Source organism: Gymnoscopelus braueri (assembly GCF_963280865.1).
Source record: "Gymnoscopelus braueri genome assembly, chromosome: 5".
Lineage (NCBI taxonomy): Eukaryota > Metazoa > Chordata > Actinopteri > Myctophiformes > Myctophidae > Gymnoscopelus > Gymnoscopelus braueri.
This window is the reverse complement of record NC_137606.1, coordinates 39,240,007-39,262,965: the sequence shown is the minus strand read 5'-3', so window position 1 is coordinate 39,262,965 and position 22,959 is coordinate 39,240,007. Positions and strand designations below refer to the sequence as shown.

General features: G+C 43.2%; 2 protein-coding genes across 2 annotated transcripts in view; both read left to right on the top strand.

The window, feature by feature from the left end:
• Positions 1-22,959, top strand: part of LOC308085623 (chloride channel protein 2-like) — a 202,896-nt gene that overhangs the window by 132,376 nt on the left and 47,561 nt on the right. The window contains 3 exon segments of the mRNA XM_080428838.1: positions 15,470-15,539; positions 16,354-16,464; positions 22,096-22,309. Coding sequence (XP_080284964.1) covers positions 15,470-15,539; positions 16,354-16,464; positions 22,096-22,309 — 395 coding nt within the window.
• LOC308085167 (uncharacterized protein) lies at positions 11,993-15,271 on the top strand (the record flags this gene model as incomplete). The annotated part of the gene is made up of 4 exons (XM_080428252.1): positions 11,993-12,083; positions 12,205-12,445; positions 12,704-12,886; positions 15,255-15,271. The coding sequence occupies exons 1-4, from the start codon at positions 12,009-12,011 to the stop codon at positions 15,269-15,271; spliced, it is 516 nt and encodes a 171-aa protein (XP_080284378.1). The 5' UTR covers positions 11,993-12,008.

Here is a 22,959-nt window from a genome sequence, read left to right as displayed (position 1 = left end):
TTGAGGAGCTGCTTTGCCTACGGCAGTGGTTCTCTCAGCCTGTGGTGGAAAAAGTGCTCCCTTATTTTACTTTACTTTTGTAAAAGTATCAACTACTATTACTTTGCTATTGTTGCTCAGTCTGTTGTCGTTTCTATCTTAGAGAATGGGCAGTTTCTTGGTCAGTTAATTACAGTGTGTAAAGGGTAATAGATACCCTAGCGGTTGAGTTAGAAACAGCTGCCATGGGTGGAGCTTGTTATAGACAGAACAGTTGGCATACTCTTGTTTACAAGCAGAACTGCTGTTGATAACTGTTCCACAACTTGGCCAACAGGGTGCATTGCAGACACTCCAGTGATTCTGTGGGGAGAGCAATATGCAACCAGGAGACGTGCACAGACTTAATATATTGCACAGTGTTAATATAAGTCGGAGAGTCCGTTTTCACACTAGTTTAGTTTGAGGGCGGTAAACATGTGCAATCGACCGATAACTGCCCAGTGCTAATGAAATCTCAAGTCAACACAGAAATTCCCATGATCCTGTGTTTCTGATGTAGGCGTGTCAGCAATATTCCACTGACAGTGTGCAAGTTTGATTGGCTACATTGCTTGCCAGCCTCTACTGTCTAGTGTACTATGTATATTGCATATCCTATATAGTTTCTTGCATTTCTTTTGCACATAATCTTTTCTGTGTAACGCACTAACATTACTGGGACAAATTGACCTTAACCTTTAACCTTTCACCACCTACTGTACTCCGTTCATCCGTGAGTCCAAGTGGACATTTGTACCAAATTGTCATGAAATTCCCTCACGCCCTTCCTGAGATGTAGACTTCACACATGTGGGACGTACCTACGGATGCATGGACAGACGTACGGACATATGGATGTACAGGCAAAGTAACCGAAAACATGACGGGCCCTATTTTGCGTGTCTTATTTCCAGGTCTTAGACGCAATTAAATAATAACGCCACCATCTTATGCGCAATCACTATTTTCCAAGTTGCGCTGAACACAATCACTTAGGACTCACCAGCATATGTAGCGCGTGGGGGAGTGTTTGTATGTTAATTAACACATTGGGTGCCAGAGGTTTATTAAAATATTATACGTTGAGTGCCTGCATTTCTTCCATCCACTTGCGTTATACGTTTCGTGCTGCAGAAGCCCCGACGCGGAAGTGCATGTAAACAAAGCGTGCGTGCGAGACGGCGGAGGGTCCCGACTAACGCCTGGAACAATAATATTTCCAACGCAATCCTCCATTGCAGCGTGATCGCCGATCGGAAACGGCTCGTTTCCACCACATTAAAAAGAAATGGAGATATTAAGCTTTTAGTCAAGGAGATAACATTGAAAACGCCGACCGGAAGGATTTTTGACATGGAGCCTCATCCAGCCTCTTCTTCTCAGAAACTCCTTGGGTGATGTCAAAGTTTCGTTTTAGCGCCCCACGTGGGCCACTCGTATAAAAATAGAATTGGGTCAAAAACGGTCCGGACCGTTTTCGGCACTTCTCGTTTGGACCCTCAAAAACGGTCCGGACCGTTTTTGGCATTCAATGTGTTAAGGGCGCTATGCGATATCTGGTGTTTTACACCTTGACTCACCAAGACTCGGCGCTTAGCACAAAGACCTCAGGATCAAGTCATAAATGCAAAAAAAGAAGTTTGGTTTTAGGACACAATTTGGTGTATCAATTATGATTACATTATCCCTATCAAACACTATAGGGCAAAAAGGAAATATTGGGCGGCGACGGGGGCACATTACGCATGCATGCACGATAAGCAGCCAAAGCCGCATTCACCCGTATCAATCCATCCGATCTGGAAGACTCTGTTCCTCTCACAATTTAGGTGGCATTTCAAAGACTTATTCCTTCAGTAATCCAATGAAATAAAATAAAGGTTTTGACATGAGATAGTAACTTAATTAGACAGAGGCAGAAAGGCTACAGTGATTTTGACAGCCATACATGCACTTGGACATCTATCCTTTCAATGTGATGTTTCTTTCTCTTTTGATCCCACCACTTAAAGGAGTAAGTAGTTCACCCCAAAAAGTATTTATTTTCTATCAAATACACACCCCATGAAGCCTTGAATTCATGGAGATTCTTTAGTTTTTGTTGCGTTCCCGAGCCAATAATTTGATGACGAATTTGATGATGAACTTTTGCGTCATTGGTCAGTAGGAGACTCAGTAAGGATTTTTTTTCCCAAAGCCCAGAGTGCCATTGGCGTGTACACGTCCAAACCGTGTTTTCAGTGTTTACCACTAGATGGCGCTGTTCCGCAACCTATGAGCCACCATTTCAGGCTCAGACACAGAGGGATCTAGGAGATCACGTGATCACAAGATCTACTGCTCCATCCGCTTCCTGGTTAGCGTCTGTGGGGAAACGGCTGTAACGTGAGTTCCTTTTTTCCCCCTGCGTTTTTGACGAGAGAGACAGGTTATTTTCAACAGCCCATAGCAAGTGAATGAGGGGTCGCGGTGACATTTTATTTTATTTTCGCGGAAGCACAGTGAAAGCCTCCGTGTTTAGCAGCTTTTGGGTGATCGATCATACTGGATATAAATATTCTATTTTTTCTTACTTGAAAAGGTAAGAAAAAAAAATCGCTGTCACTATTGGCAAATATTTATTTATTTACTTGGCACTGAATGAGTTGTTAATGCACAGCATGGAAAATAGCGCTGCGTCTTGCGCTGATCTTAAACGGAATGGCAGCCGATATTCTGATTGGTTTGATTAACGTAACGCCCAAACTACGCCTGTGACTAATTTAGGTCTATTTTAGCGTCTATACCGCCTCGTGCAATGCACATTTTACCGTCCTCAAAGTAGGAAACCTGAGATGTCCACGCCTCCAGTTAAGATATAAGACCTGGCGGTAAGTAAGACGTGCAAAACAGGGCCCGATGCCTTCGTCACGACTGTCCGTCGGCGGAGATATAAAACCTTTTATGACAGCCTTATCGAACCGGCAAACAAATGTTCCTCTTTCCCAGAACCATGTTGGATAGGAGACAGACTTATAATAACATTGCAGAAATAGAAAGCAATAAAAGCCAGTGTTTGTGTTTTGGGTTTTTCCTTATCATCAGGCTCACCCTTTTAGTCTGTTAGCAATACAGTATCACTGATGTGTTTCCAACTTCCAAACACATAAATTACACTGCCGATGAACAACCTTATCATCCTTATCATAAAACGATTTTGCTGTGCAGGAAGTAGAACAAGTTGATCATACTCTGGAACTGAAAGCACAGGAAATACAGAGGAAATTGGAAATGAGCTTTGCTGTATTTGTGTTTATAAAGCAATATCATTTAATCTGCCACCAGGCTCTTAACCACATGAACATAAGCGTCCCTATACTGGGCATGTCATAGGCGACCATTCTGCAAAAATAGTATCATGTTTTCGGTTCGTCTGTGCAACCAGTCATCCATACGTCCGTCTGTCCGTCCGTCCGTACGTACGTACGTACGTCTGTGCGTCTGTCCACGCATCAGTATGTACAGTGTCCCACAGATAGACTATTTTAGCTATTTGATGTACAAGGTTAGGAAGAATATCGGGCTCAATGGTTAAGTAGGCTATAGTTGAAGAGCAGAAGCTGTCAGGTGATGGGGAGGCACAGTGGAATTGGAAAGGTCCCGGTTCGATCCCCGCGGCCCCTCGTGGCCGTGTATTGAAGTATTCTTGAATCAAGAAACTGAGCCCCTAACTGCCCGTGATGAGCAGGTTGGTGCCGTGCATGGTTTCCTCTGCCATTGGTGTATAAATGTGCGTTTGAATGGGTGAATGTAATGCTCATTGTAAAGCGCTTTGGAGAAGGGAGCTATATACTGTACATGCACCATTTACCTTTTTACCATAATTAATGGGGTAATATTTAACCCATTCAATCCGGGAACACATACTGTGTCATTTTAGATTTTTAGCCATAACCATTATTTTATACTTTGGGCTATTCAAAAATAGCAGATATACAAGCTCATAGAGCTATGAGCTTGTAGATCTGCTTTTTTTCTTTTTTCATCGTGAAAGATCTTTGAATATATATATTTCTCTCTTTTTTTTCATGCAAGGACCCCCAAAATGATATGCATTTTGACCCTCTGATCTCAACATATTTAGCTCCAGGGACCCCCAGAAGCAAAGATTTTAGTTAAAAATGTACTGTATATAAATCAAAGATTTGCACATATTCCAAAATAAATCTAAAATGACACAGATAGGTTCCCGGATTGAATGGGTTAAGACTGTGGAGTCTGAACAGTTTATTGGTTTGGAGATTACAAAAAAGATGCTGTGCCCCATCACTACGGATATGGGATGCATTGGCACTGTAGTCACGTGCGAACTATGACATTTTTATTTAATGGTGGCATCAGTGAACTCAAATCTAATGAAGTAAGTGTCCAACCTTCAGTAATATTTTATGACTAAAGTCAGTCCATTAAGCTGCAGTATGAGACAGGCATTGCAAAATGCAATGCCTTAATTTTTTTTTAAATAAGATCCTTTCAATTCAATTCAAAGGAGCTTTATTATCTTGAAAAAAAACATAAGTTTGCATTGCCAAAGCAAGTGTCAAAATATAATAAAAACAGTTTAAAGAGGTGGTGCCATGTTTTTGCACTTTTTCTGTTTTTCATGTGTCTATGAGGTTGATAGAACTTCATTAAGCCCCCCGGTGGTGTTTTTATGGTGTTTTATGTCTTCTCTGACTATTTGGAGTTTTTTCCTGGAGGCTGAAACCTTGAGGGTCAAATGTGCCAATAGAGAAACAGCGCTTTAGTGACATCACAAAGCCCACACCCTCCCCCTCATTATCATAACACAACAGGTGTGGGCATGAGGAGGAGGAGGGACTAGGACAGGTGGGTGGTGCTAAGGTGGTGGAGGAGGTGCTAAGGTGAGAACCAGGTATACTTAATGCACTGGTGGGTGTGTCTACATAAAAACAACATTTTAACACTTACTGTACACTTTTTTTTTGTTGAAAAAAATCCTTACATAATAATAATACCTTATGATCAGGTTTTAGGGTTGAAAAATATCATGGCACTCCATCTTTAAGAAAATGGGGAAAGTTTATGCAGTTGGAGGGCGTACAGCATTGTGTTAAACAGAGCTATGTCACATTGCGTCATTATACATGTTACATACAGGCTATACAGCTTTTTGAAACAAACAGCAGCAATCTTTTGCAGTCACTTTGGGACAATTAGCAGCATTATTTCTCAAAACTATTTAAAAAGTATACAAAAAGACTCAAATTTAAAATGTGTTTAAAGGTAGCAGCTCTGTTTATATGTGCATTAGGTCTAGAGGTCTACTCGGTACAGATAGTGCAGGAAACTCAATGGTCAGTAGTCCTTAGGGTGGTTGTATTCCATTGGCTAACCTTCTTTTATCACAACAGTTCCCAAATATTGCTGCTGTGTTCGCACATTGTTTATTTATTATTTCTCCCAGTAGGTATGGGAGTTTTTTGTCGTTGGTCATGCTTTCAAACTCACTTTGAGTGTATGTAATCTGTAGGAAGTATGTGTGTCTGATGTGTTGGTATAGTGGGCCTTACATACCAAGTTAGCCACATTAGTGATACTTTAGTGCTTTAACCCATTAATACCTGGAACGCATCTGTGTCACTTTAGATTTCTTTGGCTATTCAAAAATAGCAGATCTACAAGCTCATAGCGCGGCACCGAGTGCCGCGCTACGAGCTTGCAGATCTGCTATTTTTGAAAAATCGCGAAAAAATATTTTAAATATTTTTTTCAAAAAACTGTTAGGATTTACATTTTTTTAAAGAATCGCCTCAGGTCTTAATGGGTTAATAAGGCAGCTACACACTGTACGACTTTTAAAGTCATCGAGTCATCAGATCGTTATGTATTTCACACTACACAAGTCTTTTTCTAGAAATCGGCTGTCATAATATCGTTGTGTATCGTTTTCACACTATACGATTGAACGCCGACAAGGGATCACACACTGCAAGATATTTCACAGGACTGAACGCCGAGAGTAGAGTCCTGCAACGGCAGCGGGCCCAACGCAAATCTTGCGGGCGCGGGTGGTATTTAAATAGGCTACTTGTGGTCGGGAAAAAGGCCCTGCAAAATCCTGCACCGTGCTTCAAGATATGAATATTATGTCTACATTCAATCAGGGGAGAACATAATTGCCCCTGCTGGGTACCGCGAGCAGAGTCTCTCTCTCTCTCTCTGTCTGTCTGTCTGTCTGTCTGTCTGTCTGTCTGTCTGTCTGTCTGTCTGTCTGTCTGTCTGTCTCTGTCTCTGTGTGTGTGCGGCAGCTCGTCGCAAAATAAACAAACTATTTCTCTAAACAGACCCCCCCTCCCTCTTACACGCTCACTCTCTCATTCAGTTTTTGGTTCTCAATGGAGATATTGCAGGCTTATATAGGACTGGACGGTAATATTGTGGTACTATGCGGAAATATATTTTTGCGGGCAGGAGCGGCGGTCAGGTCCAGCGACCCTCCCCTAGCCATATGGCTGTAATGTGCTCTCATTGGCTGTAGCACGGATCTGCTCACAGAGTGATAGCAACTCCATTCATACTGAATGATTTCCAGTCGGCGACAAAGCCAAATATCAAACGTGCTAGATATCTAGAAACGCTCGGGAAGGCATCGCCGAGCACTGGAATCGTGGCCAGTTCATTTCGCAGAGCCACACGCAGCGTGCAAAACCTCGGTGAGCGAAGCCCGTTCTCGTGGCAGATCGGGGGTTTTGTCGGCGAGCGCCAAAAAAGGTCCCCGACAGCATAATCAAACCAAATATCTTGCTGTGTGTAGTAGCCCTTACTGATACTTTAGTGCTTTAGTGCTCAGGCAATGCATCAGATGGATATTGTTTAATTATATGAATCATTATAAATGATACTGTACATAAAGGACCATAATTTACCAAAATCTCTACCTCTTGCCTCCATCTTAACCTGTTGTTCAGAATTCATATTTCAGTTGATAATGACATGTATTTTGTCATTATTAATTTAAATAAAGACATGTTGTACTACATCAAATATCAACCTCAAATGTAGTGATAATACTTTTCACATCTCCTGGCACTGGATGATGCAGCAGAACATTCTAGTAAATGTGCACACGATCCCTGAAGTAAGTGTGTGTGTGTGTGTGTGTGTGTGTGTGTGTGTGTGTGTGTGTGTGTGTGTGTGTGTGTGTGTGTGTGTGTGTGTGTGTGTGTGTGTGTGTGTGTGTGTGTGTGTGTGTGTGTGTGTGTGTGTGTGTGTGTGTGTGTGTGTGTGTGTGTGTGTGTGTGTGTGTGTGTGTGTATCCCATTTAGCCCATTGCCTAGGCAACCCTGAAACCGGAGGTAACTTGTCATTGGATCAGAAGTGTAAGCGTCAAACCAGGTCGCCATGGTTACGGCTCATGGAGAAATTAAACCACCAGTGCTACTTTGAGGCCATTGCATATGTGTGTGTGTGAGATAACATTAGATAAGAAAACATTTAGACCTTTATTGATCCCGCTGGGGAAATCAGTTGCCAAAGACAGTACAGCAGTTACAAACCGATTACAGGGCAAGTAAAAGAAAAGTACTGTAGATACAGCATGATCGAGAGACATCACAATCAAAGTAACATCAGTGGTTCAGCTGCCTCGCGCTATGGAAACAGGAGATAGGCTCCTGCCCTATGGCCACAGGGCTCTGCAAGGCTTACTATATATATATATATATATATATATATATATATATATATATATATATATATATATATATATCTCTGAGAGAGAGAGAGAGACTGTATAGATATAGATATGCAACATACAATGTACAACACTATATACCCTCAGCAGTACACACAGAAGTATACCAAATGAACTGCTTGTTTCCGACCAATTAGTCCACTGAGCGAGATGAGCGGCCATCATTTGTGTGTGTGTGTGTGTGTGTGTGTGTGCACGCGTGCGTGCCTGTGTGTGTGTGTGTGTGTGTGCGTACGTGCATGTGTGCGTGTGTGCGTGCGTGTTGACCAGATAAGAGCATGTCCGTCAGAGTAACCGTAACCGGGGAATCAGGTGTAGTAATCTAAACCTGATCTTAGTTTAGGATTCCTCTCAGTGACACTTAGAGCTGTTACCTCTCATCTGTTTTACATAAGAATGTTGGCTCTCAGCCACAGGGCGGGCTTCCCCCACAGTGACATCACATGGCTTTCTGGGTTCCCTGTGAAGATTTTGTGATGTAGAAAAGCCAGAATTGATTATGCAGATGTGTTTCATACCATGATATAATTTATCTTTTGTTATTCACTGCCTGAAGGCTTGCTTCCAAGATTCAATTTAAGATTCAAATATTGTATTATTCATCACATGCTTTGTATATATGTCTGTACAGTGAAATATTGGTGTGGCACACACACACACACACACACACACACACACACACACACACACACACACACACACACACACACACACACACACTCTCCTCAGAGTTCATAGCCTCTTTAATAAAGTTAAGCCTGTGTTATGAGTTGCTAGATCCTTTAAAGCCTTCCAACATTATTGTTGTTTTACTTGTTTATGAGCGGGGCAAGGGGGAGAGATGACCAGAGATTAGAGGTATTGTGTGTAGAGAGCAGACAATTGGACTCGAGTCATAGTGACTCGACTCGAGTCTGACTCGAGTCACATATTTGACGACTTGCGACTCGACTCGGACTTTGAAGGTAAAGACTTGCGACTCGACTCGGACTTGGAAGGTAAAAGACCAACGAGACTTGAGACTCGACTCGGACTTGCTAGCCAATGACTCCCGACTCGACTCGACTCGAGACAAGATGACTCGTGACTTGTTTTGTTTTTTTCACTGTGAATGATCTATGTGTGTACTGTGCAAACGGCACCGCCACCCTCAGCAGAGTCACTTTGCTTCTACGTCGGCTGCCGTCCAGTTATCATGAGTGCCAGTGTTGCCAGATTTCCAGTGAGCAAAAACAAGCAACCAGGTCTAGGAAAACCAGCCCAAAAGAAGCGAGTCAAGCGAATATGGGCCACATGAGCACTCCAACATATACACAGCTATTTCAAAATAGCAGATCTACAAGCTCACAACGCGTCGCGATGCGACGCCTTGTGAGCAGCTTGTAGATCGGCTATTTTCAAATAAAAACTTTCGGCGAAATTATAATAAGCAGATCTGGCAACGCTGATCAGTGCGTACAGAACAGCTGGGGCACACTGCGCCCCCACAGCAGCAGAAAAACAACAACAATGGCAACAGCAGTCCCCAAAGTCATACAATTTGCTTATAAAAACTACAATTCTGACGGAACGAGAAGAACAGCTCAATGCACGATATGCAAGGCTACAATAAAGGATAAAGAGGGCACCACATCAAACTTTGTACGGCACTTGCAGAATCCCGGCCATGAAGTCAAGTAAGTAAACCAACGTAAATGCCCGACCTGTGGCCAATGTAGCTAAAGCTAACATTAGTAGAAGACTAGAAGTGTGTGTGCATCATGTGTGTTGGAAATGAATAATACTACTAGTCGTTCGTGTTTTGTTTATGACCCCAGATAGCTAACGCCAAGCCAGAAATCAACAACAACAGTAGCACCAGCCAGCGAGATATACGTACTTGTAAACTTGAAAGTCACTCACCACTGTCGAATTAGGATCACACCGATCACCGATACTTTATCCATGGTAACAGCAAATGCAATAAAGTCTCTGCGTAATCCATCACTTTCTCAGGTCGCCACTTTTCCATTCTTCCGCAGGTTTAATAACTTCTAACTTCACTAAATCACTCCCACCAAACTTGAATTCCTTCCTTCCTTATTCCTTCCTTTTTTTCCACCAGAAGTTTCTCTCTGCTATATATAAGCTTAAAGAGATGCCTTTATTCCACTGTGTGTTGTAGCCTCTTCTCTTCTTTTTTTTTTACCAAGGACCCCTTAGCAAAAACAAACATAAAAACACGTGTACAGGGTTGCCAGATCTGCTTAGTGCTTATTATCATTTCCCTGCAAGATTTTATTTGAAAATTGCAGATCTACAAGCTCACAACGAGCTTGTAGATCTACTAGTATTTTCAAATAGCTGATGTAAATGTTAAAGTGCTCATGTGGCCCATAGTCGCTTCTTTTGGGCTGGTTTTCCTAGACCTGGTTGCTTGTTTCTCTCACAGAATCTGGCAACACTGCATGTGCTGTAGTAGATGGCTAAACTGTGCCTGATGGAAAATGACATATTAAAATACTACAAAACAAACACAGACGCGTCAAGATTATAGGCCTATAGATAAATGCCATTAATGTATTTCCTTTCCTGCATCATTTCACCCACAGTTTATCCAATATTCATTAATAATTAATATAATTATAGGCTATTTGTCTTTGACTGACCCAACTGCACCCAAACTGCAAAATGTACTGTCAGTAAATTATAATTAGTGGCAAGTGTGTGTGTTTGTGCATGCAGTTTTATGTCTGCTACACAGAAATGTCACACACCAATAACCTTTCTTGTTTTCTTCTGTTTCACAGATTTGAAGAGTACAAGAGGTGGAAGAAACAGCCAGTGCCTGGTCCCAGGCAGTCAGGGATTGGACAATTCTCTCTTCCTCTTGGTCAGCCCCTAGATGTATATAGCCAGACACACCCCAAACAGAGGGCCATCACCAACGCCATCGTTGAAGACCTAATAGTGCGGTGTAACCTTCCCCTAACTATAATGGAAAACGAAAACTTCCGTCACTTTCTCTCCGTAGTAGACCCCAAGTACACGGCCACCACTTATCGCTCTGTAATGAAGCAAGTACAAGGCTCTGTAGCAGAGACCCGCACAAAGCTCAAAGGGATCATCGCAGAAGCAGAAGATCTTTCAGTGACTGTAGACATATGGTCAGATCGTAGGATGCGGGGCTTTTTGGGTATCACTGCCCATGTCCTCACTACAGACAAAGGGCTGCGGCTGAATTCCCACTTGCTGGCCTGCAGTAGGTTCCGAGGATCACATACAGGAGAGAGGATCTCTGAAGCGTTTGAAGCCATCTGTGATGAATATGACATCAAACGCAAATTGAACTTTATAATCTGTGACAACGCAGCTAACATGAAAAAGGCCTTCTCGATCTGCTTCCCACCCCAAGAGGAAGAAGACCAAGATGATGATGATGAGAGCCTGGACGACTCAGAGATATGGGAAGATCTATCTGCGACTGATAAAGACATTGTTGAACAGGTGAATTGACAGACAGTTAAACATATTTGCGTATGATGGTTATTGTAGTAGTTATTAAATTTTCTGTTTTGTAATCTACAGGTCAGCCTTGTTTTGTTTACTCATTGTACTATTTATTTTCTGTCTTGTGCTCTCTGACAATACTGTTTATGTGAAGAAACCCAACTGAATGTATTTGTTTGAATTCAACAGGCACTAACCAAAGGAAGCCCCACACGCCTACAGTGCTTTGCTCATACGCTACAGTTGGTTGTAGGTGATGGCCTTAAGGAATCAAAGGCCGTAAGAGGTGCCACGGCAAAGTGCTCCAAACTCAGCTCTGTTCTGCACACATCTAGCTCCTTCCATGACAAGTTTGAAGAAGCGTTTGGCGATCGAGGGATTCCTGCTGCTGTGACCACACGATGGAGTTCAACCTACCGCCAACTGAATGCACTGCTCTCGTTTGACCATCAGGAACTGAGTGATGTTGTACAGGACGCAGGTTAGTGCTCCTGCTGCTCTGTCTGCTGTGTACTTAACTGTAGGTGGCCAGATCATGGCTTTAGCTCAGGAGAATGGGTTTTCTAATCAAAGGGTCCCATCCCGACTTTAGAATACCAATACCGTGACTTCTCTCTCTCCTCTCTCTCTCTCTCTAGGTAAACCGGAGCTGGATCTCTCAACGAGAGAGTGGAATCAACTCAAAGAACTGCGTGATATCCTCAAGCCCTTCGCAGAGGCCACTGATCTCACACAGGGCGAGATGTGCGTGACTGTCAGCGCCGTTCTCCCCTGTGTGTTGTCCCTAAACAACCACCTAGAGAAACAAAAGCAGCAGGTTGGTTATAGTTTCATTTTAAAACATTTGAACTACAGCTTCTTTCTTTCACACACACACACACACACACACACACACACACACACACACCCCTAATTCATTCATTCATTCATTCGTTCAGGCTCGCTTCCTGGGAAGTATGGTCAGGTCCCTTCAGACCTCCCTCAAAAGAAGATTCCGTGGGATCCTGGTCAATGTGAAAATGGAAACGGCAGCACCAGGCGATCCACAGCCTCTGCCTTTTGCGGACCCCCTGTATATCCGAGCAGCTGTCCTGGACCCAGCATACTCAATGATGTGGCTGGAACATGATGTCCTTGTCAACGATGACGTCAAGAGGGAGGTGTCTAACATGGTGGCAGGTCAGTGAATGACTGTACATTCTTTGTACATCTAATATAATGTGCTCGAATGCACTCAGGAAGACACCACAAGTGTAGTGTATGATGAAACTCTCACACACACCACTCATTCACTTTGCATACTTACTTAGTTCCCTTTATTATAGTTGTCTGTGTCATGGTGATCAAATTATGATGATCACAAAACTACCAATATATCAATTAACTGTTCACAATATTTCATGCTATATTTAGTGATAATAATTTGTTTTCCATTAGATCTGATCCTACGGGAAGTGCCAGCTGACCAGACACCCCAGAATCCAGAGAGAGAGGAGGAGCTGTTGGAGGAGGATGGCTCTGAGTCTGGGCTCTTCGCAGGATATCGGAAGCGCCGCAAGCAAGACATGACAAGGCCAGAAACTCAGCTGACCAATTACCTTGCCCTTGAGACTGATCAGAGTTGTCTCACATTTTGGGAGGCAAATAGAACGTCCTTCCCTGCACTTTATCCGATTGCCATTAGAGCACTTGCAGTGCCCGCAACTAGTGCGCCAGTCGAGAGAGTGTTCAGCCACGGTGGCATTATTTTGAGACCACACCGTTCGCGGATGAAGGGTGACACCCTCTCAAATCTTGTGTTTCTCAAGTGCAACAACAAGCTCTGAATGTACTGTATTTAATACAGGTACTACTTGCACTACTTGTTACTGTCATATAGTGTTAGATAGAACTTAGGTTTAACCCTACAGTATGTAAAGGTTATCTTGGAAAAGTTGAATTTCCCAAGCTCTTATTTTCTTTTAGAACTCTTATCTTTAGAATATTTTTATCTCTTTAGAATTGTCTTGGCAAACACCTCATTTATTTTAAGTTAAATGTTTTTATATAAGCACTTGCTTATAGTTCAGTTGTAAAATGTAGTTAGTAACTACATTTTTTTTGTACAATCAGCTTCAGGTCTAAATGAATGGGTTTAATGTATATTTCTCTTTGTTCTACTCAAACCAAACGCCTCAAGAGCTTTCACAATGTGCCACCAATCACTGGGCCATACACTGGCAGCCTATTTGGCAACAGGCCTTTGGTTTCTCTACTGTTTGAATATTCACTTGCCTTTAGTGCATTAATAGTTATAGCAAAAGTAATGTCCTTGAAGTTTGTTGTTTGTTACCTTTGACTTTGTTTAATGTTTACATGAGCACTTTGTTCACTTGCTCTAACTTTGTTTACAAAACAATACACTTGAAAACTACTCAGAAAGCCAGTGCCAGTTTCAGTTTGAGCCTGCCAGCCTGGTGCAAAATGTAAAAAAATAAACAATTTTGTTTCAAACATGCCATTTCTTTAGTGTAATTTAGCCTTTCCCTAGTTCTAACTAAATGATCAGACATGTAATGTTGTAATGGATTAATGAACAGCTTTATGCTGGTTTAATTCTTGACTTTAAGATACGGTTTCTTTTAAAGATATAAACCTGAGTGCTTTGTGGGTGGGCTGGGGAACAATAGTAGTGAGGGACTTGACACAACCTTGTGACTCGACTTGTGACTCGGCTTGACTTGCCCACAACAGAAAGACTTGGGACTCGACTTGGACTTGGGACCAAATGACTTGGGACTCGACTTGGACTCGGACCGGAGGGTTGGATTGACTTGGGACTCGACTTGGACTTGGGACCAAATGACTTGGGACTCGACTTGGGACTCGGACCTGAGGGTTGGATTGACTTGGGACTCGACTTGGACTTGGGACCAAATGACTTGGGACTCGACTTGGGACTCGGACCTGAGGGTTGGATTGACTTGGGACTCGACTTGGACTTGGGACCAAATGACTTGGGACTCGACTTGGACTTGGGACCAAACGACTTGGGACTCGACTTGGACTTGGGACCAAATGACTTGGGACTCGACTTGGACTCGGACCGGAGCGACTTGAACAATTGTCTGGTAGAGAGAGAGAGAAGGGAGAGCGAGAGAGAGAGAGAAGGTGGATGAAGGGAGGTGGAGAGAAAGGGATGGAAATACATCAGACATTACCAGAAGCAATTAACCATGAGATGTCTTTGTTGTATTCCACTAATTAGGTGTGTGTGTGTGTGTGTGTGTGTGTGTGTGTGTGTGTGTGTGTGTGTGTGTGTGTGTGTGTGTGTGTGTGTGTGTGTGTGTGTGTGTGTGTGTGTGTGTGTGTGTGTGTGTGTGTCATTGCTCTTTCTTAGTTTCCATACTTTCGAGTTGAGTGTCTGTCTTGTGTCAGAGTGATGCTTAATTTGTGATCCGTCGTACGATGGTGTCACGTGCCAGAAATAGCCAATATACAAGCTCACAGCATGTATATCAGCTATTTCCATGTGTGTGTGTGTGAACACGTACAGGTATGTGCATGATGCTGTGCAGATTGTGATAGCAGTGTAGGGTTACTGAAAGAGATCTATTACTTCACCGTGGCAGCTGGCCTTAATTACAGCTAACTTTAGACAGAGAGAGGTGGGGTGTGGGTGGGGTGGGGTGGAGAGAGAGAAGGATGGATGGAGTGTAATTAAAAGGTCTATTTGAAACTTCTCGATTGTAGAGATGAGTTTTGTGGAATTAAACTTATGTCTTCCTTTACAAATGCTGTCTGAATGTCTAAATCATGTCTATCCCGTGTGTGTGTGTGTGTGTGTGTCCTTACATACAGTACTTGTATATAGAAACATAATAATCCACCCTCACACCTTTTCAATGATGGCCTTTCCCTTTGTTTATCTTGCCTAATTAGCGGTTTCTTGCCTGCCTGAGCTCTGGCCAATCGTGGCTGCCTGCTCATTACCCATGCTCCCTTTCAGGAGCCGCTGTCAAATGAACGTGACAGGTCAATCTAACCTCGACGGCGACCTGCACGTCCAGAATAAGAGAGGCTTCACCGAGCTGCCCTCTTTATTACAGCTAGCGGACAATTCAACTAAGCTATCATCAAGGGGCCGGAAGGACGCCTCTATGAAGTTAATTGAAATGCCATCCTGTTCATTCTGTTGCTGTCGTTCTCTCTCTTTCTCTGTAGTTCTGGATGTCAGCCCTAGCCACCACCATCCCAGTGCCCTGCGGAGCTTTCATGCCAGTCTTTGTCATTGGTAAGGAGGCTGCATGAGCAGAAACTGTGCAAAAGGTTTAAGACTAATAGACATATCCAGGGTTTGATTTGTTTAAAAAAAAACTGAGTGGAGGGACATTTTCTTGACCAATGTTGGCCCGATCTACTTCTAAGACAAATAGCGAAAATAGCCGTCTACAAGCTCACATCGTGACGTGTTGTGAGCTTGTAGATTGGCTATGTTTGCTATTTTTTATTTTATATTTTTATATTTTATATTTATTTTATATTTGCCCAAAATAGGAATAATGTTAACATTTTCCAATTACATTGTGATTGCGAACGCAGCGGAAGGTGGCGAAGTGGAGCTTACTATGAAACCTTGCTCGGCTTGTGTGTGGCTCTGTGTGTGTGCGCAGTATTGTGTGCGTGCACTGCCTGTGTGCAGCCGCCAGAGTGCGCCAGAGTGCACTACAGTGTAGCAGCTAGTATTGTGTGCGTGCACTGCCTGTGTGCAGCCACCAGAGTGCGCTACAGTGTAGCAGCTACAGTCAAAAATAACAAGGGCCATGAAGAACGCAGGAATGTAGACAATGCTCTGATTAAAATGTACAACAGCCTGCAACATGCCTAAACCAAACACATTTCAAAAACTACAAAGACAAAACACATTTACAAAAAAAACTAAAAAAAAATAACAATTTAAAAAAGACAAAAACTGTACCACCCACTTCCCTACATTTGCTCATTCCTTTCGATTCTTCTTATTGTTATTTTCGAGCTGCGTTCGCTTCCCGCGTTCGCGCGTCTTACTTGTGTTACCAAAACCTGCTTGTATCACATGTGTGTTCTAGGTGCAGCATTCGGTCGTCTGGTGGGGGAGAGCATGGCAGCCTGGTTCCCCGATGGCATCAACACAGATGGTATCATCTACCCCATAGTGCCCGGTGGCTATGCTGTCGTGGGTGAGCTAAAGACACATGCACACACACACACACACACACACACACACACACACACACACACACACACACACACACACACACACACACACACATGCAAAATACCCTTACTTTCAGAAGCAATATCCTGTTTAAATCCTTAATTTATTTCACAAACTACCATGAAGGAAACCGGCTATTGCCTCGCGTAACCGTGATTGTATATGATATGGACTTGATACTGACTGTGTTGTGGATATCACTGGTATATGGACTATGTATGTATTGTATGTGTTTCTATTTACTTCATGTGACCATGTACTGTAAGAACGTGAAACTTTATATTAGCTCTTTGCTTCCCGGAAGAAGAGATATTGTACCTCAATGGGATCATCCTGGCTAAATACGATAGATGAAACTCCTTCTTCTTCTTCTTTCGGCTAATGCCCATCATGGGTCGCCTCAGTGCCATCGGCTTCTGTTCTCTGCGTCTTTCTCGGTCACTCCAGCCACCTGCATGTCCTCTCTCACCGTGTCCTTAAACCTCCTCTTTGGCCTTCCTCTTCTCCTCTTGCCTGGCAGCTCCATCTTTTTTCTTTTTTACTTATAATTTCTATCCCACGATTTTGTGATCCCTTTTTTCACCCAGTGCCAATTGCCCCCTCTGCCAGCCTAGGGAGAGCCCAGAACTGAGCTCACGCCTCCTTCAGTGCATGAGGAGCTAGCAAGTCGCTTCTTATCCGCCTGACATCTTGAGCATCCTCCGCCTAATGCACCCCTCACCCCTCCTCTGCACATGCCCAAACCATCTCAACCTTTGCTTGTTTTATCCCCAAAACCTTCTAACATGGGCTGATTCTCTCATGTAGTTATTTCTGTCCCTTGTCACTCCTAATGAGAATCATATAGCATCCTCAATTCTGCCAGCTACGCCTCCTGCCTTTTTCATTATTGCCACCGCTTCCAAGCCGTACAGCATGGCTGGTTTCACTACCGCCTTATACGTCTCTTACCAGTGGTGGAAGAAGTACTCAGATATTTTATTTAAGTAAAAGTAGCAATACCACAATCTAAAAATTGTAAATAAGTAAGAGGCCTGTGTTCAAAATGTTACTTGAGTAAAAGTACAAAAGTATTGGCATCAAAATATACTTAAAGTACCAAAAGTAAAAGTACTAAAATGTTTGAAAATAGCAGATCTACAAGCTCACAATGCGTCGCATCGTGGAGTAAAAGTACAATATTTGCCTCTGAGATGTAATGGAGTAGAAGTAAAAGTACTGAAAACTGGAAATACTCCAGTAAAGTAAAAAATACCTCAAAATTGTACTTAAGTACAGTACTTGAGTAAATGTACTTAGTTACTTTCCACCACTGTCTCTTACACACTCTTGCTTGCACCCTTCTGTCACAAATCACTTCTGACACTTTCCTCCATCCGTTACACCCTGCCTGCACTCTCTTCTTCACCTCTCTTCCACACTCCCCTTTACTTTGGATAGTTGACCCCAGGTATTTAAAGGATAGATGAAACAGAAGAATACATGTTTTATATCAATTGATGATTATCACAATCTAAAATACTTTATGCTGCTTAAAGGCTTTTTTACGCAGTGGAAGCTGAATAAATCGGGGTAGTTGAATCGATTTGCTTTTATTGATAAAAGCCACGTGCCACCTTACCCCTTATGCGTAAACGTTTTAGGCAGTTTGTACTATTTTGAAAAGCATTTTCAAATAGTTCAGTGTGTGTGTGCGTGTGTGTGTGTGTGTGTGTGTGTGTGTGTGTGTGTGTGTGTGTGTGTGTGTGTGTGTGTGTGTGTGTGTGTGTGTGTGTGTGTGTGTGTGTGTGTGTGTGTGTGTGTGTGTGTGTGTGTGTGTGTGTGTGTGTGTGTGTGTGGGGCTAATTTAGCAAAACACTTCGCCGATCAGTGCCACATTTCTTGTGCCCTGGTGAGTCAGTTTTGGTTCAGGCTAATTACTTGCTTAAGTGCTTTTGATTTTACCATGACTACATCCTAGATGAATGCTCCTGTTTGAGCAAAATATTTAAGACTTATCTTTATTCCTCCCACCAGTGCAGTGAAGCTGCCTGTCAAATGCTATCAAGGTTAGTCTGCAAAGTAAGCAGGCAGACAGTTAGAGGCAATGAGTCACAAGCACACAGTGGCAAAATAACAGTGTGGTCTAGACACAACAATAGAGCTCACACAACATCACGGTAGGTTCATAACCATTGAGATAGAAAGAGTTGCATCATCTCTGTTCTCTACATAGGGCCAATTATTTACTGCAATGCTGGTAAATGAAGAATATTCATATAATATTCAATCATTTAATGCCAAAACCAATGTACAGTTCATTTGGAATTTGTTTTGGCGTGCTCAGAGATAACAAGAAAAAGAAGAATGCAGAAGTAAAGCCTGCAAGGGCGACCAATAAATCCAAACGCTACTTTGTCGTTCCAACATTGAATCTCACAACGGGCGATGTTGAAACAGTGTAGTGTTAATCCTGACCCCTCTTTCTATCTCAAAGGTTTCCTGTAGGCAGTGTTTTCATTTAAAATTTTCATGTCAAGCACCCCCAAATGTATTTGGCTGCAGACCCCGATTTTAAAAGAATGTTTGCCAGGGACCCCCATAACAAAAGACTTGTTTGTTGTTTGTTGTTTGGACAAAGTCCCACCAAGGGCCCCTGGTTCTCAAAGTGAGAACAACTGTTTCTCACTTTTGAGAACCAGTGCTGTAGGTAAAACGATTAGCTCTCAGACACAGCAGTGTCAGATGGCATATACGTTGCAAGCTTGGCTAACGCCAACTTCCCAACTCCCCCCCCCTCCCCTCCCACCCCTATAACCATGTTATTGCCGGGTCATTTTGATGTTTCATCACTAATGAGACAGTAATATGATTCCCCTAGCTAGTGTGGTGAGTGTGCACTGATTAGGGCTGCTCCGGCCGCTGCTCGACGGCAGCTGTTTTTTCCGGGGGGCGCTGAATGATGTTATTGCCGTCGCTGTTGTTGTTGTTGCCGTTGTTGCTGTTCATGTTGTTGTTGCTGTTCTTGTCATTTCACTGATGACTCACCCCTCTGCAGGCTCCTGCTCCCTGATGAGCCTCTGTCCTCCTCCCACGGGGGAGATGGAGCGAGCTCGGCCAAGAGTGTCCACTTAACCCATTCAATCTGGGAACGCATCATCTCTCGTGTCATTTTAGATTTCTTTTTGGCTATTCAAAAATAGCAGATATACAAAGCGCATAGCACGGCACCGAGTGCCGTGCTATGAGCTTGTAGATCTGCTATTTTTTTTTTTAGTCATGAACATTTGTGCAAATCTTTGAATATCAATTTTTTGGTACATTTGTAACTGTCAAATGTCTCAACAAATGTTTCCATTTTTCTGAAAAACTCTTGTTGCTGCATCAGTGGTGCTCAAACTTCTTCTTGTCAAGGACAACCCGAAATGATGTTTTTGGCCGCCGATCCCCATCAAAATATGTTATTTCAGGGACCGCCCCAGAAGCAAAGATTTGAGTGTTGTTTAAAAAAATATATGAATTCAAAGATTTGCACAAATGTTCAAGATCTTTCAAAAAATAGCAGATCTACAAGCTCATAGCGTATGAGCTTGTAGATCTGCTTTTTTTGAATTGCCAAAGTATAAAAATAACGTTTGTAGCTAAAATCTAAAATGCGACTGATGTGTTCCCGGAGTGAATGGGTTAAGAGCATGTGGAGAGCGCATTAGCATTTAGCTGTGACAGATCGGCCTCCGTACAGCGGCTTAATTAAGTTAGCAGTGAGAAACAATAACAGCTTCTGTAGCCTCTAACCCACTGCCCACTCCCTCTGTCTGGCTGTCCCTGTCTGCTACACCCTTCCTTCCCTTCCTTCCTTGTTTTCTTTCTTGCTTTATTTTTGTCTCCGCCTGGCCGAAAGGCATGGCGAGAGAGTATGTTTTACCCTCCGTCCGTTTGTCCGTCCGTCCGTCCGTCCGTCCGTCCGTCCGTGTGTGTGAGTGTGTCCGTCTGTGAGCAGCTAATCTCCGCCACCGTTGGCTTGATCGCAGCGAAACTGTGCACACACACTCCCTGGATGCCAATTGCGAACTTCTGCCCCAAATTTTTCTCATGGGCCTTTTATAGCGCCACCAGGTGGCCGATTTGTGCAAAACATATTTTTTGACAGTACTCCTACAGATTTTGTCCAAAAATCTCGCAAATCGGTACACAGTATCTCTATAGTCATTAAACGAAACGGGTCTTTCAGATTTTTCATATTACATCCTGATCGCTTCAAAATGGCTTCCAAAGTTTGCAGGAGTGCTCTGTTTTCAACAAAATGCCTCAAATCATGAACACAGCATGCAATTTCCGTGAAACTTTGCACGCACATTCCCACTATGCCGAGGAATAAATGCCACTTGAACATTTTCAAATCAGCCTCATGGTGGCGCTATAACAGCCCGATTCATGTTTTTACCTATAACTGCACCGATCTGTGTAAAACTTTGTATGCATGTATGTATATAGAGGTAAAGGAAAAACCTTTGCCCTGCATTTTTCACATCTGCCTTTTATAGCGCCACCAGGAGGCCGACTTATGTAAAACACATTTTTTTATATTACTCCTTCCAATTTTATCCAAATTTCGCGCAAATCGGTACACATGATCTCCATAGTCATGTGATCAAGAAGGATGTGTTTGATTTTTCATATTCCATCCTCCTTGGCTAAGATTGACATCTAAAGTTTGCTGTAGTGGCTTGTTTTTAACAAAATTCCGCAAATCATGAACGCACCGTCCGATTGCAGGTCAAACTTTGCACGCACATTCACACTATGTTGGGAACTAATGCCACCCTTTTAACATTGGCCTGTTATAGCGCCACCAGCAGGTCTAATTTAGCAAAACATTTTTTTTGCACAAAATGCCTCAAACCATGAATGCAGTGTCCGATTGCCGTGCAAGGCCCAAGAACAAATGGCACCCTTTAAACATTGGCCTATTATAGCGCCACCAGGAGGCCACAATAACCTACCTGACCTGGCGGAGACCTGTGCTCCGAGGAGCACTTTTTCTAGTTTTCTTTCTTTCTTTCTTCCTCTCTCTCTCTTGCTTGCTTTCTTTCTTTCTCTCAGTCTTATTTTCGTGCACTCGCTCTTTTCTACGTTTTTTTCTGATTCTGTGGAAGGGGTCCATCCATTCCATTTTCTCTTTCTTGCAGTGAGAGAAGCCTCTTTGTGCGCTATACTCTCTTTCTGGTCTCAGTCTGCCTTATTGCTTTCTTCAAAAATAAAATGTTGGAGGAAAAATAAAAGGACTTTGAAGATTGCTGGCTTGTGGGCAGGCTGTAATTATTAGAGACACTGTATTATGAGAGATGAATGTACCAGGGCATGGATGACAGACATGTCGATGTATTGGAATACATGCATATAAATCTAATGTTCACATGTTAGAGTGTTGAGTCAATGATCTCTCCTCTCCTCTCCTCTCCTCTCCTCTCCTCTCCTCTCCTCTCCTCTCCTCTCCTCTCCTCTCCTCTCCTCTCCTCTCCTCTCCTCTCCTCTCCTCTCCTCTCCTCTCCTCTCCTCTCCTCTCCTCCCCTCCCCTCCCCTCTCCCTCTCCCTCTCCATCGTGCCCCTGTAGGTGCTGCGGCCCTGTCGGGGGCGGTCACCCACACGGTGTCCACAGCGGTCATTGTGTTTGAGCTGACGGGTCAGATCTCACACATCCTGCCGGTGATGATCGCCGTGATCCTGGCCAACGCGGTGGCCCAGTCCCTGCAGCCCTCCCTGTACGACTCCATCATCAGGATCAAGAAGCTGCCCTACCTCCCCGAGCTGGGCTGGGGACACCATGAGTATGTACAGTATATTACACACTGCAATGCAGTATACCACACCAGTGGTTCTCAACCAGTGGTCCGGGGACCACCAGTGGTCCTTGGGGGGGTTACTAGGGGGTCCCCAGCAAAAGTAGTAGTAGATATAGCGTCACAATCATTCTTTAACCATATTTATTACTTTGGCTATTCAAGAATAGCAAATATACAAATATACAAAATAGTAGGACTCCCCAAAATAATCATTTGAACTGGGGACCCCCCAAAATAATCATATTTGAACTGGGGACCCCCCAAAATAATCATATTTGAACTGGGGACCCCCCACCTTGATAAGCACTTGGAATTGTAGGAGTTGAGGCATTACATTTAGTATGACTTTACTCTCATCTGCCCCCCCCCCTCCCCCCAAATCATGTGGGGACTCTCCTTGGGGTCTCGACCCACAGGTTGAGAACCACTGCACTACAATACAGTTTAATACTACGCTACAGTACATTACAATGCAGTTAAATACACTACACTACACTACAGTACAGTACAGTACAAATCTATACAACACACTACAAAAGAGCACAGTACAAAAAATAGATGTGTTTTTAATGAGTTGGTACAATAGTTGAAGGTGTTACTGTACCAGTGGCGTACTCATAGAGGCAGGACAGGCG